Source organism: Anoplophora glabripennis, unplaced genomic scaffold (assembly GCF_000390285.2).
Source record: "Anoplophora glabripennis isolate ALB-LARVAE unplaced genomic scaffold, Agla_2.0 scaffold58, whole genome shotgun sequence".
Lineage (NCBI taxonomy): Eukaryota > Metazoa > Arthropoda > Insecta > Coleoptera > Cerambycidae > Anoplophora > Anoplophora glabripennis.
This window is the reverse complement of record NW_019416277.1, coordinates 1,018,229-1,033,661: the sequence shown is the minus strand read 5'-3', so window position 1 is coordinate 1,033,661 and position 15,433 is coordinate 1,018,229. Positions and strand designations below refer to the sequence as shown.

Genomic DNA, 15,433 nt, shown 5'->3' with positions numbered 1-15,433 from the left:
AAATTGCTCATCAAAATTTAGCTGTGTATACCAAATTTCATTCATTTATCACAACGCGATTGAGAGATATTGCAAAAAAATGATTTCCATTCCTCCCTCTTCAATGGGTCCCTGTGCCCTTAGGAAGCATTTCCGGACCCATGTTCATATGAACTTTTTTACTTAGTTTTGATCATAGAATCGGTCTGTTCAGGGTTGGCAGCTAATTATGAGACACCCTGTATAGACGATTATAGATTCTATCGATGTGCGTAGCCAGCGGAACAAAGATAAATAATATTGAACCGTATAGAAATCATTTTATATTTTATACGCATTATGGTAATAGTGTTTTTATATTATGTCTGAGTCACTCTATAATTTCGACCCCTTAGTATAGTTGTAAAAATACCAGGTACTGGCATATTTACAATTAGTTATGGAAATCAAATTGCCATTATTTTTGCAAAATGCTTCCTTTTTTACTAGCAATAATGTTCACACTTGCAAGTAGCAGGCGTTTTCTTGTTAACCAGAATGCTTTTTTGTATGTAATCAATATGTACCATATGTTATTCCTGGCTTTAAACATATTTTACACATGTTTTAAATGTTACATTTTATCTTAACGTTTGGGATTTTATATTAAGAACTACCTTTGTTAAAAAATATATATATAAAGTTTTGATTATTTCAAATAATTACCGAAATTGAAACCAGGGCTCAATATAAAGTGGATCTTTGGCCTAATCTTTGTCTCGATCTCTGCAGTATAGAATGCAGATTTCTATATCTGTACCTCAGAGCTAAACTGTATTAAGTGCCAAAAACGAAATTTTACAGGAGAGAGATTTAAAGATTTAAATTTTGCTTATCATTCCATAACTTCGAACTCTTACTTCTCCTTGATAAAAAAAATTAGTATGATGTGAAGTTATATGTCTATTTTAATATTATTTTTTGTAATTTAAAGAATAATTTTCTATTCGTATTTTTTTTTCGAAAAAATGGAGTTAACACTATTTGGCACAAATATGATTTTATGAGGGATTTTATAGTATAATATTTACTAATTGTGCGATAATACACGATGAATGTGTATATAATACTAAAGTAAACCAACATGATTTTGATATATGTGGAGTTAATACTACGAAGTCAAACTAATAGAATATTAACTCCACATACACCTGTTTGTCTCGGACTATATTGATGTAACAAGGAACTTAATACTGTGGAAATGAAACACAGTTAATATTAAATACACATACGATTGTCTAGCTTGGAGACAGGTTGGGACTTATTATTATTTAGCACTGTCTATCTTCGAAAGTATCATGAGTGGGAGTTATTACTGCTTAGCACGTGAAAGAGCATAAGAAACTGTGTTGGGCTGTCAAATAATCCCATTTTCGTAAAAAAATGGAGTTAATACATTTTAGCTCTGAGGTATAGATATGTTAATTTCATAGAGAAAGCAATTGATTTTTTCGACTGGTATTCTATTTAGCTATGTATAAAACATGGGATATGCAGGGTGATTCAGTCATAATGTCAATGTCATTAATTTTAACCACATATTTGGAAGGCCTAATAAAGACACAAAAAAGAAAAAAAAAAAATTCGTATAAATATTTGTATTCTACTAATTTTTCCGTATCTTCCCTTAAAATTAATGACGTTATGATTGAATCACCCTGTATAGACATTAAAGTTCATTTTGCAATTATTTACTAATTTATATTTTATTTAGAAACTCTTGCTTTAAATAAACTCTATGAAATATTATTTTAATTCATAATTGATTTTGGTGAAAAATGCCACAATTAAAGAATATAAGGTTCAATTGAATTTATTGAGAAAATTGATAAACTAAATTCTTTAAAGGATTTAGTAAAATTAGCTTTGTTAAATACTTCATTCCAAAAATTTTTTTTTCTTTCAGACCAAATTAGTTCCCTTAATACACCATATGGGTGGTTCTATTAGAAAAGATATGTCTGCAAAAGTAACGCATTTAATAGCAAATGTAAGTGGTGGTGATAAATATCAGTATGCAGCTACATTTAGGGTGCCAGTTATGAATCTGCACTGGGTACACGCCAGTTGGGAGCATAGACATGAACTGGAATTTGTCGCTACATTGGACACATTCACGGTAAGTAAGATGAAAATGCAAAATTTCAGTTAAGAAAATTCACTTGGTAAATAAGTAGTGCCAAAAACCTTATTTTTAGTTATTTTAGATAGATTTAAAAAACAATGTTGTAGTTACTATAAACATAGATCGCAGATGTCTCGCTAATCTAAAAATCCTACTATTATATTTCAGATTATCACTATAAATTCTGAGTTTAATAAGAGATAAAAAAATAGGATTTTTTTTCTACGAGTTGTTGAAGTAATTTTTTTTTAAATTTAGTTTTGCTAATATGCATATGTTTTGACTTGTGTGGTTTGAATAGTTTTAAAAAAGTTATAGCAGCTGTTTGTTATACTCCAAACTAAGATTAATTTGTCATAATTTTTTTAAAATTATGGGTATGAGATTCCCAAAATTATTTTCTTGTGATTTTTAATTTTATACAAAATAAATTGATTTTGTTAAAATTTGCTAAACTGCTTCATTTTCGAGAAATTGCTGGAAAATTGGAGGTTGGTCTGATACTTCTGCCATATATTAATAGTTTATTAAACAAACACTGATACACTTTACACATTTTCTGAGAGATCTTCGAGTTTGAAACAACATATTGGGATTGCATCTGACTTCATTGGCAGCGATTTGTATTCTTTGCCACAACTCTTCCCGCGAACCAATCGATTCTTTGTAAACTATATCTTTCATTCGGGACCTAATAGAAAAATCAAGAGGATTGAAGTCCGGACTTCTGGGTGGCTAAGCAAAAATGTTTCCACGGCTTGAAGAAGTTCCACTTTATTTAGGAAGAGACATGTTTCATGCACGACCACATTTTTCTTGACCAGTGTGCCCTTTAAATCATTATTACGTATTTTATTTGTTTTATTGTTAATTGTTGTAATAACATGAAGAAACACTTGGTTTGTTTCGCTTTTAATTTCTCGTATTATCAAAATATAGTGTTTGTTAAATTGATTTTTCTCGAAAACAGATCGAGATACCGAAATCAAACAAGAATACATAATTAATGGAAAAATTATTGCTCATTCAGATTTTGAATCAAGTTTCATATTAGACATACAGGGTAAAAAGTTATTAACTAAATTTTCGATAAAATTGGTCGTGGGTGACGCCCTCTATGAGCAATGCTGAAATTATAACACGCATCTTATTCGTCGCTTAAAAAAATATAGGTCCACAAATTTTCAAGATCCTAACCTACATATTTTCAGAATAATCGCAAAAAAACGATTTAAAATTTTAACTTTCAACACCCTGTATTTCCGAAACTATCAACTTTCGGATAAGGCATGTTTGCGCCAATGGTCACCATTTCACGTGTAGCATCTTCAGCTTTCGATTTTCCCATTGTTAATGAATCACCCTGTATGCCCATTACTATGGCTTGCAATAATTGTCGTAAAACTTAGATAAACAAATTTTTTGCAGGCTGAACACAAACTCAAACCTTTCCATGGAGCCCGAGTTTGTTTTATTGGCTTCCCGGAAGAGGAAGAAAAACACATGACTGAAGTACTACTGTCAAATGGCGGTGCTGTAACTAATCTCGAAGATCCCGGTTGCAGTCATGTGGTAAGTATTATTGCTTTCTATTATATCTTATGTTAATTTTTACAAGTAGTGATGGTTAAATGATCGGTCACTTAAAAATCGATAACTTACTGGGGAATGTGACTTGCCAATTTTAGACAGTTATCAGTAATTATCAAATTTAAAAAATTTTGTTTTTATTTAGTCTTTTGTTGTGATTTTTGCACACTTCTCATTCTGGTTGTTTGTTCCACTTACCAGATTTTAGAAAAATTACATTGGGCATACTTTTGTCCGTTTAAAAATTTTAAAGCAACTTCACACAAAATGTAACCACTTTTATCATATTTAAGATAGAAAAATAATTATTGACAAATATAAATAACAAAGGCCGACAAAATTTCAAAAAAGGAAAAGCGCAGAAAGCAGACAGTACATTTCCGAAGGTTTTTGATGCGCTGGATCCGAATCTGGCCTCAGAATTGACCCATCACCCTAGGTTTCCGAGATATTCTAAACCCTAGATATGTAAAAAACATGTTTTTTGGTATATTCAAGGTTATATGACATTGTGAATAAATTTTTTTTCTAAAAATCAATTACACCACTGAAAAGTAGGATTTTTACCCTGCAAAACCCTTCTTTCGATTTGAAAAAAGATTCATTTTTCGCCAAGATATCGTTAATTCAAAATTACTACTATTTGGACCTTTAGGTTAACCTGACGTGGGAATGAAAATATGGGGTTAAGGGATGCTTCGGGTATAAATTTTGAGTTTGATTTGTTGTGGATTTAGAACAGGGGTCGGCAAGTAATTTTAGGTCTGGATACTTTTGAAAATTTTTAATGAGGTTCAGAAAAAATTCATATTCCTTACTAATTTTTTATTTTACTATTTACTCACAAAATAATATCCAATACAATAGATATTTGTATTCAGATAGAGATAGAGATAGAGATTCAGTTTGTACATAGATATTTGTATTCAAAAATCAATTGGAAAAATTACATTTGCCGTCTTGAGCCAGTTTTTTAGGGTCACGCAGGGAGCAGCTTATGCGAAGAGTGTCTTCAAGGTGGGCGGCCGCTAATTTTGAGCGATATTGGTTCTTCAAAAAAGTCAATTTTGAAAATGAAGTATGTGGAGCCAAACATAGCAGCCAGGTGAATGGCAAATTTTTGCAGTTTCCAAATTTTTCTAGGACATGTTTACTCCTTGTCAAAGGTCGCCACCGCCGAGTACACCCGTTCGAAAGATAACTTTGTCATTTTAGAACCAGCTTGCTCCCTTTCACTCTCCAACACACTCTCTTGCACTACACAGGATAGTAACTACATAGTATTTAATCTAACTACTAACCACTAAGAACTCAAATCAGTCACGCAATTGTAAAATACTAGAAAAAACGTATTGTTCTACAGAGAAGTATATTTTAAATACTTTATTTAAATAATTTATACTTTTAAAAAAAATTTTGGCGGTCCAGTTTTTTGCCTTTCGCGGTCCAGATCTGGACAGCGGTCCGCCATTTAGGTTAACCTTCCGAAGCTTCAGCGCCTGCCGGTTATAGTGTACAACGGTTTATAACCTTAGTATAGCCTTGGCCTTTTAGGTTAGGAAATCTCAAAAACGTGAGGTCATTGGATAATATTAAGGTTAGATTCGAATTCAGCGACCCAAAAAAACTTAAAAATACTTATGTCTGATTCCTAAAAAATTTCTTAATTTGGCCATGGTGTAAAAAAGTAGCTGAAGTAGTAATTTTCAATTAACGATGTCTTGGCGAAAAATGAATATATTCTCAAATCGAAAGAAGGGTTTTGAAGGGTAAAGATTCTAATTTTCAGTGGTGTAATTGATTTTTAGAAAAAAATTTATTCGCGATGTCATAACCTTAAATATACCAAAAAAACGTTTTTTTTACACATTTAGGTTAGAATACCTCGGAAACCTAGGGAGATGGGTCAATTCTGAGTCCAGATTTAGATTCAGGGCATCAAAAACCTTCGGGGACATATTGTCTGCTTTCTGCGCTTTTTTCCTTGTTGGCCTGTGATAATTATTTTAATTGAATTATGAGAAATAGCAAAAAATTCATTTTAAATATTAGTCATTTTATTATACAACGGATCACTGATTTTTGTCATTTTTGGTGACTGCCATCACTACTTACAAGTAATTTCAAAATCACGTTTGAGATATCTATCACATCCATTTTCATCATTTCACAGTTGGATAATTCACATTTAATTGACAATTCTAACAATATTCAATGCTGCAAAAATTAAAAATAAATGAATTTGACCGTTAAAATAACTTGATAGATTTTATTTCTAGTGAGAACTGTAATTATTAGATTATTTTTTAAGAGCAAATAAAAGTTGCGAATGAGTACCTCTATATTTAATTTGTTCTTTCATTAACGTTAGTTGACCTTTGTTTTTTCTTTGGTACATATATTGAAGTATTTATCCATTTTCATCAGGTTCACATTTAAAAGCTTTTAGGGGTAGTCCAGTCTCTGCCTGCTATTTTTGGTTTTTAAAGAAGCCAAAACAATATAACGAATTTATATTGGTAGTTTTTTTTTTTAATCTGTAATGTATTAAATATTTATAATAAAATAACTAAGTATATGAAACAAAAAACATTACTTTCAATTACATTTCATGATCCTATGAACATATTCTTAAATCAGCTCCAAATGATGTGGTCACTCGCCAAAAATGCAATAAACATAAATTTCACAAATATTTGCGTGTTCTTTAACCAAAATCTATAATACCAAGGTATGTCATACACATGACATATATTTACCTATTGTTCGTATGTCAACCATCTGTGTACATTTGCAATTTATTTTACGAAGTCACGACAGTGGTGTTTGTACATTATGACAGGTTTGTTTTTTTTGACATGTTTTTATTTGCTGGCTGTCGAGTGAAATGTATCCTTTGTCCCTTTGTCACTTGACAAAGATTAGAAAATCTTTGTCAAGTGACACATGCTTCCGAATATATCAATATGCCTTCCACATGATGGAACAGCATTTATTTATATTTGACAAATTTTTGTACTCTTCAAGTTTACACATATTCGACAATTCAGTCCTTTATAATATACTGCATTTGTTTATAGTTGGTAAGTGATTGTATCGTCTGGAATTGACTTTAATACAATGTTTGCATGTGTCACAAAATGTGTCTATTTTGTTGATTAAAGATTTGTAAAATTCTTCAAAATCTATAAACTAGCAAGTCTACCAGTACTAATTGTTAATGCAGTAAATGGCTGGTGTGTAGTCTGGATTTATTTTAAAACTGCATGGTTATGGGTTTTAGGTTATGGAACATGCAGAAGTCTACACGTTAGAAGCTGCTAGTGCACCACTTTCTCCTAAAATTGTGTCACCCCAGTTAACTTCTCCTAAACAGATTGTCGAAGAACCAGCTATTTCCTCTGACATTCCCAATTTAACCCCCAAAACCCCTTCCATTCAAAACAGCATAAATAATAACATAGCTTTATCAGGGTCATGTTTTAAGGCCAGTCAAAGTGTGATGGGTCTCGAAACTTTGCATGAGAATTCACAAGACCTTGACCTAGTCAGTGAATTGGATAGTATTTGTTTTGACCAGTCGTTTGATGTAAGCAATGCCTCTGTCAAACGAAAACGCAAATTTGTCTCCCCAGAACAACCAAGTATTTTGGTTAAACGTAAAAGGGATAAGAGCTACAGTGAAAGAAAAAAAAAAGTTTCCGAATTCTTCAAAACACCTATAAATTATTTTTCTAATCGTAGACGTACAATTGACGCTGCTTCTTTTAATCAAAGTTTGAATGACAGCGTGATATCCAGTTCCGGAATTTTTAATGTTGACACGGTGCAGAATTTGAATGCTTATAATGAAAATGAACTTACACCTCGAGTTGTGCATAAAAGAGCTAAGAAAAATTTGTTTACTCGTACGTTCAGTTCCTCAAAATTCAACAGGGGTAAATCCAAAAAATCCCTTGATTTAAATGTTACGAAGTTGTCATTTGGAGAGCCAAGTGAAGTGGATAATAAGGAAAGATTGAATACCAGTTGTTTTCCTGACATTTCCTTTCATCCTACCTCCAGTAATACCCGTGAGCTTAGCAGTGCACATACCAGGGCACCAGGGAGAAGTTCGGTTTCTGCTGCTGTGGTACTAACTTCATTTCACTGTCTTAAGTATTATGTACTTAAAAATGTCCTTGCAAAAAACCGGGAAGCACATAAATATTGGTCTCATAAGACTGTTTAATTTTGCATAACAAATATTGGGACTATTTTAGCACTCAAGTATTTTTTATGCTACATTTTAATAATCATTGTTTCTTTAACACAAAATTTTTCAAAAATAACTATAAAATTTATATTCACTGATCATTTTAAAAACACTATACACTGTAGGTCAATTGCAACACTTTTGGGAGGTTTTTGCAGTTGATAGACAAAAAGAGGGGCTTGCTTTTCAAGAGAAATTGAAACCATGCCTTAATACAGTTACAGCATTTTTTATTTTTAGTTATTTGTTTTGTAATGTCAATTGACTTTCTTATTTGCAAACATTTAAAATTTTTGTGAAATGGTTTTTCTATGCTGTTTTTATCAATTTACGATTTTGCTGTTATAACAAACATATATTTTTTAAATGGGACATTCCAAATATTTTTCACATGACGTAAAAAAAAATTTGTAGGTATAAATACAAAAAAAAAAAATGTTTTTCAACAGTTTTATGATTCAGTTGCAAATAAGTGCCATGAGTGTGTCTTATATTTTGATGAAATTAATTGATTACATTGTAAAACAGTTGAATTACAAAGTAATGCTAGAAAAAAATCATTTAAATACAGAATTCTTCAATAATTTAAATACATATACAAGGTGTGGCAATGAAGTTTCGGGCATTTGTCAATAAAAGACAAGCAAATTAAGTTTCGGGCAAAATGTTAGCACCACGGTTACAGCCTCTTTGACCTCCTATATGCCGCCATGTTGTGTTCCGTTGAAGTGCGACTTCATCTTGGAGAATAAAAAAAAAATCACGGATTGTCATAGGGTGGATGCGACAACGTTGGAATGCCTTTTTTCGCCAAAAACTTGCACAATGAACGAGAATTGGACCGCGGCGGCAAGATCTAGCCGTGCAAAATTTTGCGAACGGTTTCTTTGTTCATGTTTAACTTGTCAGACAACGCACAAATGCTTAGACCGAGGTCAAACGTGATCAGCGCATGCAAACGGTCGACATTCGCATCAGTTCAAGAGGTGATGGGAGCGCCTTCACGTAGATCGTCTTCTACCGATTCACGCACCTCCTTGACCAGTTTTGCCCATTCAAACACACGTTTTCGATATGCACTCGTCTCCATACACCAGCTTCAATTTTCAAGGGATTTTCGAGGGTTTTTCGCCAGATTTCACTAAAAATTGAATCACAATACGCATAAAACACAAACCAAACGGACCATTGACTTCAACCTTGGACTGAGACTGAAAGGAAGATCACCCCTCTTTAGACAAATGTTGACGAACGACGCAGTGTTGCCAGTTGCCAAGTTATAACTAAATTCCTGGAACTTAATTGCCACACCTCGTATGTATATTTCAATAAGAAAAGGACACCCTACTCAATGATATTCTTATATTGCAGAGTTTGAAAGAAAATATATATTTACATTGTGAATAACAAGACATAAAAGTAAAAGAAAATTACAAATTTCTTTCACAAATAATATTACACATATTCACATATACATACAGGGTGTACACTAACAGTAATCCCAAATTCTGTGGATGTTTTTATGCAGGTTTGAGCAAAATCATAAAAATGCGTCCTAAGGCAGCTAGAGCCCTTAGAATAATAATATGGCACCTTTAATCAATTTTTTCCAAATGCCTTCGAAACGCCTTTAAGGGGTAAGACCACTGTATAATTTTCAAAAAATCTGTCTTTTTTTATTGATTTAAAATATGCTTTGAACCTTCTAGAATAAGAGGAGAGGCGTTTTATGCCTGTACTTTTTTTTTAATTTCTTTAAAATAACATTTTGAAGAGAAGTACTTATGGGATTTTCGATAAGTAGATTTTAACATTATTTATTGACAAATGATTGCTCCTTTTTGCTTCATACAAAAAATAGTGTTTTCAAAATACCCTACATATTTCTCTAATCATACTCATGTAGATTAAGAGTATATTTTTTTTTCCATATTTGTATTTGCTTCAGTCACACTTATGGTTACTGGATCTATTTCATGACAAACCCAGAGACATGACCCGTTTATGTAATTGACGCCTAAAAAAAAAAAACAGAAAATGTCGAAAAAATCACGATTTTTCAACAAACAAAGCTAACCCGGAGAAATGACATGTTAACCCAGAGCCCGAAGATGTACTATCAAAACCCGAAGACTAGTCACACTGCATGCCGCAGAGCTGCTCAAATTCAACATGCCTCGTGAAAATGACTCTAGCTGCGCCATTTTGTACTATTTATGAATAAATATATATCTTTTGGACATTTAAAGATATGGTTAATAATATCCTTGAATATTATTATTACTCTCTTACTTTTCTTTCCATTAAAAAAAAAAACATAGACCTTTGTTTTTGCGTTTTACAGTGGTTACCCTTTAATAAAATAAAATGAAATTGTACACTCTTTAATTTTTATATGTTCAATCTGCTCGTGTAAATATGAATTTTCAATTTGAATCAAAATTTTTTTTTCCAACTTTTTGAGACTGACGTCAATTTTGTAAAAATTTGTTTTATAGTAATATTAATGTAATCTTGTTTATTACCGCTATGACACCTGTTTTTTTTAAATCCATTTGTTTTTTTGTATTTGGATATTATTGAATTCATTTCAAAATTAAAAGTTTGCTATTTTTTTTTGCTAAAGGCGTTTTGAAGATATTTGGGAAAAATTGAGTACAATGTGACATATCCAAAGGGTTCTAGCTGACAGGACACCTTTTTGCATAAGGTGATTTTGCTCAAATCGGCATAAAAATATCCACAGAATCTAAGGTTATCGTTTGTCAGTAGAGTTTCTAGAAACCCTCCATGTATGTGTGTGTGTAATGTTATTTGTGATAGAAATTTGTAATTTTCATTTGTTTTTCTATCTTGTAATTCAAAATGTAAACATTTTCTTTTAAACCCTGCAATTCAGGGATTCTACATTTTAATTTTTTGCCTTTTTGTTCAGTGTTATTTATATCGACAAAAAAAAGAAATCCTAAAGTATTATTTATCGATAGTACGAATATTTTGAAAATCACTCTGGTTTTAATTAGTTCAATTAGTCCGGATCAATGACATCCCACTGTATCGTGTATCACATTATTTGAAAAGAAATTGTACATTTGTTTCTTTTATAACTGAAATATTAAAAATTGTAGAAATTGTGAACTGTACTGGATTTAGTGCAAAGTTATTCTACATCATATAAAAAACTGCCACACGTGGACAATATCTTTTGTGATTTAAATTAAACATACCAACTTATTGAAGTACAGTTTTCGTTATTTATTTATTTTTTTTGAAAATTGAGTCCAAGACATCTTAACTTTTTTTCGGACTCGGAAAATACAAAAAGCATCCCAAATGTAACAAAATTGGCCCACACTATAAATTAAAATAGACTATTGACTCTTAAAGGATATTTTTAAGTACAAAAATTGGCTAGTATATATAAAAAGATTTTTATAATGAGTGTATATACATGCCAGTAACATTTTCTACATTTTCAAAAGGAATATAAAATTTCATTGTACAATTTTCAAATATCACTTTCAGAAATTTTATGCTTTTTGAAAAAGGTGCAAGTAGATTTCACCTGCCAGACTATCATCAGATTTAATCGCTATGGTCTAACAGAATGCATCCCTTGTAAATTCTAAATTTCTTCATCCTTTAGGTAGTGGACGAATCGTCAGTGGCAGAAAGACCAGAAGGATCTTCCAGGGCTTGGATTGTAAAAGCGGAATGGTTTTGGACATCAGTTCAAAAAGAGACTAGCCTCGAGGAGAAAGAATATTTGTTTGACGATGTAAGTACAATTTACATTTAAAACATTTACATACATTACATTACGTTACATTTTTTAAACTAGCCGCTGTGAATTTTGAACATATTTTTGCTTTACAGTACATAGAACAAGTGCTATCTCCTAATGCTAGAAGGGATTCCCACGCAACGACGCCCAGTAGTGCTAGTAGAAGAAAACGTAAAAGGTTACATGAAACTCTCTCTTCTTTGGTTCATCAGCAATCGCCTGCTTTGCACAAACGCCGCTCCTCAGTTAGTGATGCTGGTCTGTTATCGGTTTCTGGTTCATTCTTGGATTGCACTGCCAGCCCAAAAGAAATTCTGGATGGCACAGAACCTGTCGCAGACACCCCTAGGAAGGGGCTTACAGCACGCCAGCAAGTTTTCTTAGAATTGCTGCAAACAGAGACCAATTATGTAGATATATTGCATACAATTATGACCGTAAGTATTTTAACACTGTTAGTTTGTTAATTTTATTAGTTTTCTCGTCTTAAATGCAGGGTGCGGCTTCAAAATATGGGCAAATTAAACATTTTTATTACAAAAACCAAAAGTTTTACTAAATTTTTCTACAAAATTGTAGGGTCATACAGAACACATTTCTGAAACGTTTCCAGGCCTGTTTTAATGCACCAACACTTAATACATGAACTTTTCCCAGAAATTTCATTCTGGAAGCAATGAGGATATCTTTAGGGTCATGGGACCGCCAGCGGTCATTCCTTCGATTGATTTTCACATCAACAGCAAACATTTTTTCGTCAGAAATAAACCTGATTCGTCCAGCAGTGTTGTTTCTTAAGGAACACAAAAGCAGGTTGCAGCATTCAACTCATTTTGTCCTGGCGGTTTCGGAAAGTATCTGTATGTTTTTTAGACTTGTAGTGGAGGTTGATGTATCATTTTCTCAGTCACACCAACAACTGAAGACAATTTTTGAATTGACTGCCCTGGATCCTCAAGAATCATCTCCTGAACCCGTAGAATGCAACATACTCCTCTGAATTAGTTTTCCTCGTTGGTGGTGCAGAACCTTGTTTGGATTTCTCTGACTCCATATACTTAGCGATGGTACGATACATAGTCGATCTCAGATATCCGAAGAACTGATAGATCTCTTCTGCCGAGCGCCCAGCTTGAACACTTTCGACAATAACGGCTTATCGATTGTATTCTCTTGGTTTCAACATTGAAGGTTTTTGAGGTTATGAATGTTTAGTACATGCTTCAAGCTATTTCGAAGCCAATCACGATTTCTACATATGATATAGAATGTCGGGAATTTCAAATTGAATTTTGTGCAGATTTTGGTGCCAATTTTTTTATTTACACTTTACACCTAACCTAACTTCTACAAAAGCGAAGTGGTGACTATAATATATGAGACAGAAAATAAATAAACAAAGATAAAAATATTAACTTAGGATCCAAACCCAATGCACAAATCCGGCTTAATGGTGTGGCAAGCTTGGCCATACCGGGTTAACTAAATTTTTCGTCAAAATGTCAAACCGCAACAAACTATAGTTAACCGGGTTGGCGGTTTTCTCGCCAAAAAACCTTAAAAATTAAAATATCTCTTTTCTTCCTAAATATAATAGTAATGGGAATTTTTATTGAGATATTCTGTATAATGACCTCAGTAAGCAAAAATATGAACGATATTTAAACAATAACAGCCAATAGATTATACAGGGATGGCCAGAAGAATGGAATAAAATTCATATCTTTTGAATGAGTTAATTTTTTTTAAAACGCCGAAACACGTTAACTGATTTTGATTTTTTCCCATCTTTCGGTTATATAATAATTAATTTTTCTTCAACCCCTAACCCCCAGCTACCCCTAAATTTTTTTTTCAAACCCCCAGCAGGGGGTTAAGGGGTTGAAGAAAAATTAATTATTATATAACCGAAAGATGGGAAAAAATAGAGATGGGCAATGGGAAATTTTCCGTCTCGGAAAGTTTCCAAAACGGAAATTTTCCGGGAAGAAATAATCGAAGCTTGAGAAATTTTCCCTGGAAAGTTTCTTAAAATTTCCGTCGGAAATTTTCTGGGAATATTTCTAACAATTTGTAAACTTGGAGCCAATTTTACTTCTATCTTCTATGAACATTGAACATACACGTCGTTGGTTAATTTCGGATTTTCGGTTAATTCGGAATACCAGAAGACCATATTATCCAAATAAGTTAGGAAACACTTACACTTACTTATTTTAATCTTTGTTAAGTCTACAAACTACATAATAGAGAGCAATACAAGACTCATAAATTGCCTCCTTTTCAAATTTAATATGAATTTTGATAGTTGAACTGAAGTACAATTACATTTTAAAACTATATAATTATTTAATGTATTTACTATTTGTTTGTTAAAAAATAAGGATAAATGTTGTATACTGTATAGTGTTTACTCACTGTAACCCTCAGCATGTAATTTTTTCTAACGGATGATTAATATATAATTTATATTTTTCCAATACCAATACCAATACCAATATTATACAAATATAAATAAAAATGTATATAAGTATTTGGTCTTTTTGGAGAGCTGATGGTATGTAGAACAGAATAGAAGTAGAATAGTAGAATCCAAAAAAAAAAATAAAAATTTTAAATTTCCGGAATTTTCAATGGAAACTTTCCAAGAATTTTCATAGTTTGGGAATTTTCCCATTTCTAGGAAAAAATCAAAATCAGTTAAAGTGTTTCGGCGTTTTAAAAAAAAATTACTCATTCAAAAGATATGAATTTTATTCCATACTTCTGGCCATCCCTGTAAAGGCAAAACAAATGAGAAATAAAAAAAATATATTAGCAGTTCCAGACACCTTTGATGTTATGAGGAAAGCATTTTCAAACACCCTCAAAACTCAAAGTTGTGCTGTCTGAGACTGCAGCCAGTTTCGAACTGATGTTATTGTCTCTTTAGTTTTCTTGAATTGACAGTAAGAAGCCATGATAATTATTGGGCATGATGTTTGAAGTGAAGAGTGGATGATCAAAAATCTCATCAGAATTTTTAAATCATTTTGATTGTAGGATATGGATGTGCTATATCATGATAAAAAACCATTTCTGACTTGAGCATCTTCTATAATCTATTTTGAAGGGCACATTCTATGTTTCTAATCTTGTGCACCTAGTGTATATTTTCATATTTTTCAAGAGCTGGCTTGCGTGTCAGTTACTCAAAGAATAATTTGAATAAGTGTTTTGTATAATTTGTAGGTACTAATCTGTGACAAGTGTTTTTGTCTTAATGATTTTCGGGTAGCATAAAAGTACAGATACATCATTGTATGATTTCCAGAAGTTCAGGTAGACTGTATTAAAAAATATAATTAAAGAATTAATTACGTTCTTTCATCTTAGACCCAGCATTTTTTCAAAGTGCTCTCTTAATTATATGTTTCTTACAAAAATAGGTATCATTTGTTAATGCCACCTATACTCCGCGGTCGAAATTATAGAGAGTGACTCGGACATAATATAAAAATACTATTACCATAATGCATATAAAATATAAAATGATTTTTATACGGTTCAATATTATTTATCTTTATGCCGCTCGCTACGCACATCGATAGAATCTATAATCGTCTATAGACTGAGTTACACTGAACGTCGATCTATATTCTATCTCTGTCTTTTGCACTTG

At 32.1% G+C, this 15,433-nt stretch overlaps 1 protein-coding gene across 3 annotated transcripts in view; it reads left to right on the top strand.

Moving 5' to 3' along the window:
- Positions 1-15,433, top strand: part of LOC108917610 (protein ECT2) — a 63,726-nt gene that overhangs the window by 9,013 nt on the left and 39,280 nt on the right. For 2 of the 3 annotated variants that reach the window (XM_018724302.1, XM_018724303.1), the window contains exons 3-7: positions 1,925-2,137; positions 3,572-3,715; positions 7,017-7,865; positions 11,635-11,766; positions 11,865-12,209. In XM_018724302.1, coding sequence (XP_018579818.1) covers positions 1,925-2,137; positions 3,572-3,715; positions 7,017-7,865; positions 11,635-11,766; positions 11,865-12,209 — 1,683 coding nt within the window. The remainder of the gene's footprint in view (positions 1-1,924; positions 2,138-3,571; positions 3,716-7,016; positions 7,866-11,634; positions 11,767-11,864; positions 12,210-15,433) is intronic. The other variant, XM_018724304.1, reaches the window with a different exon arrangement.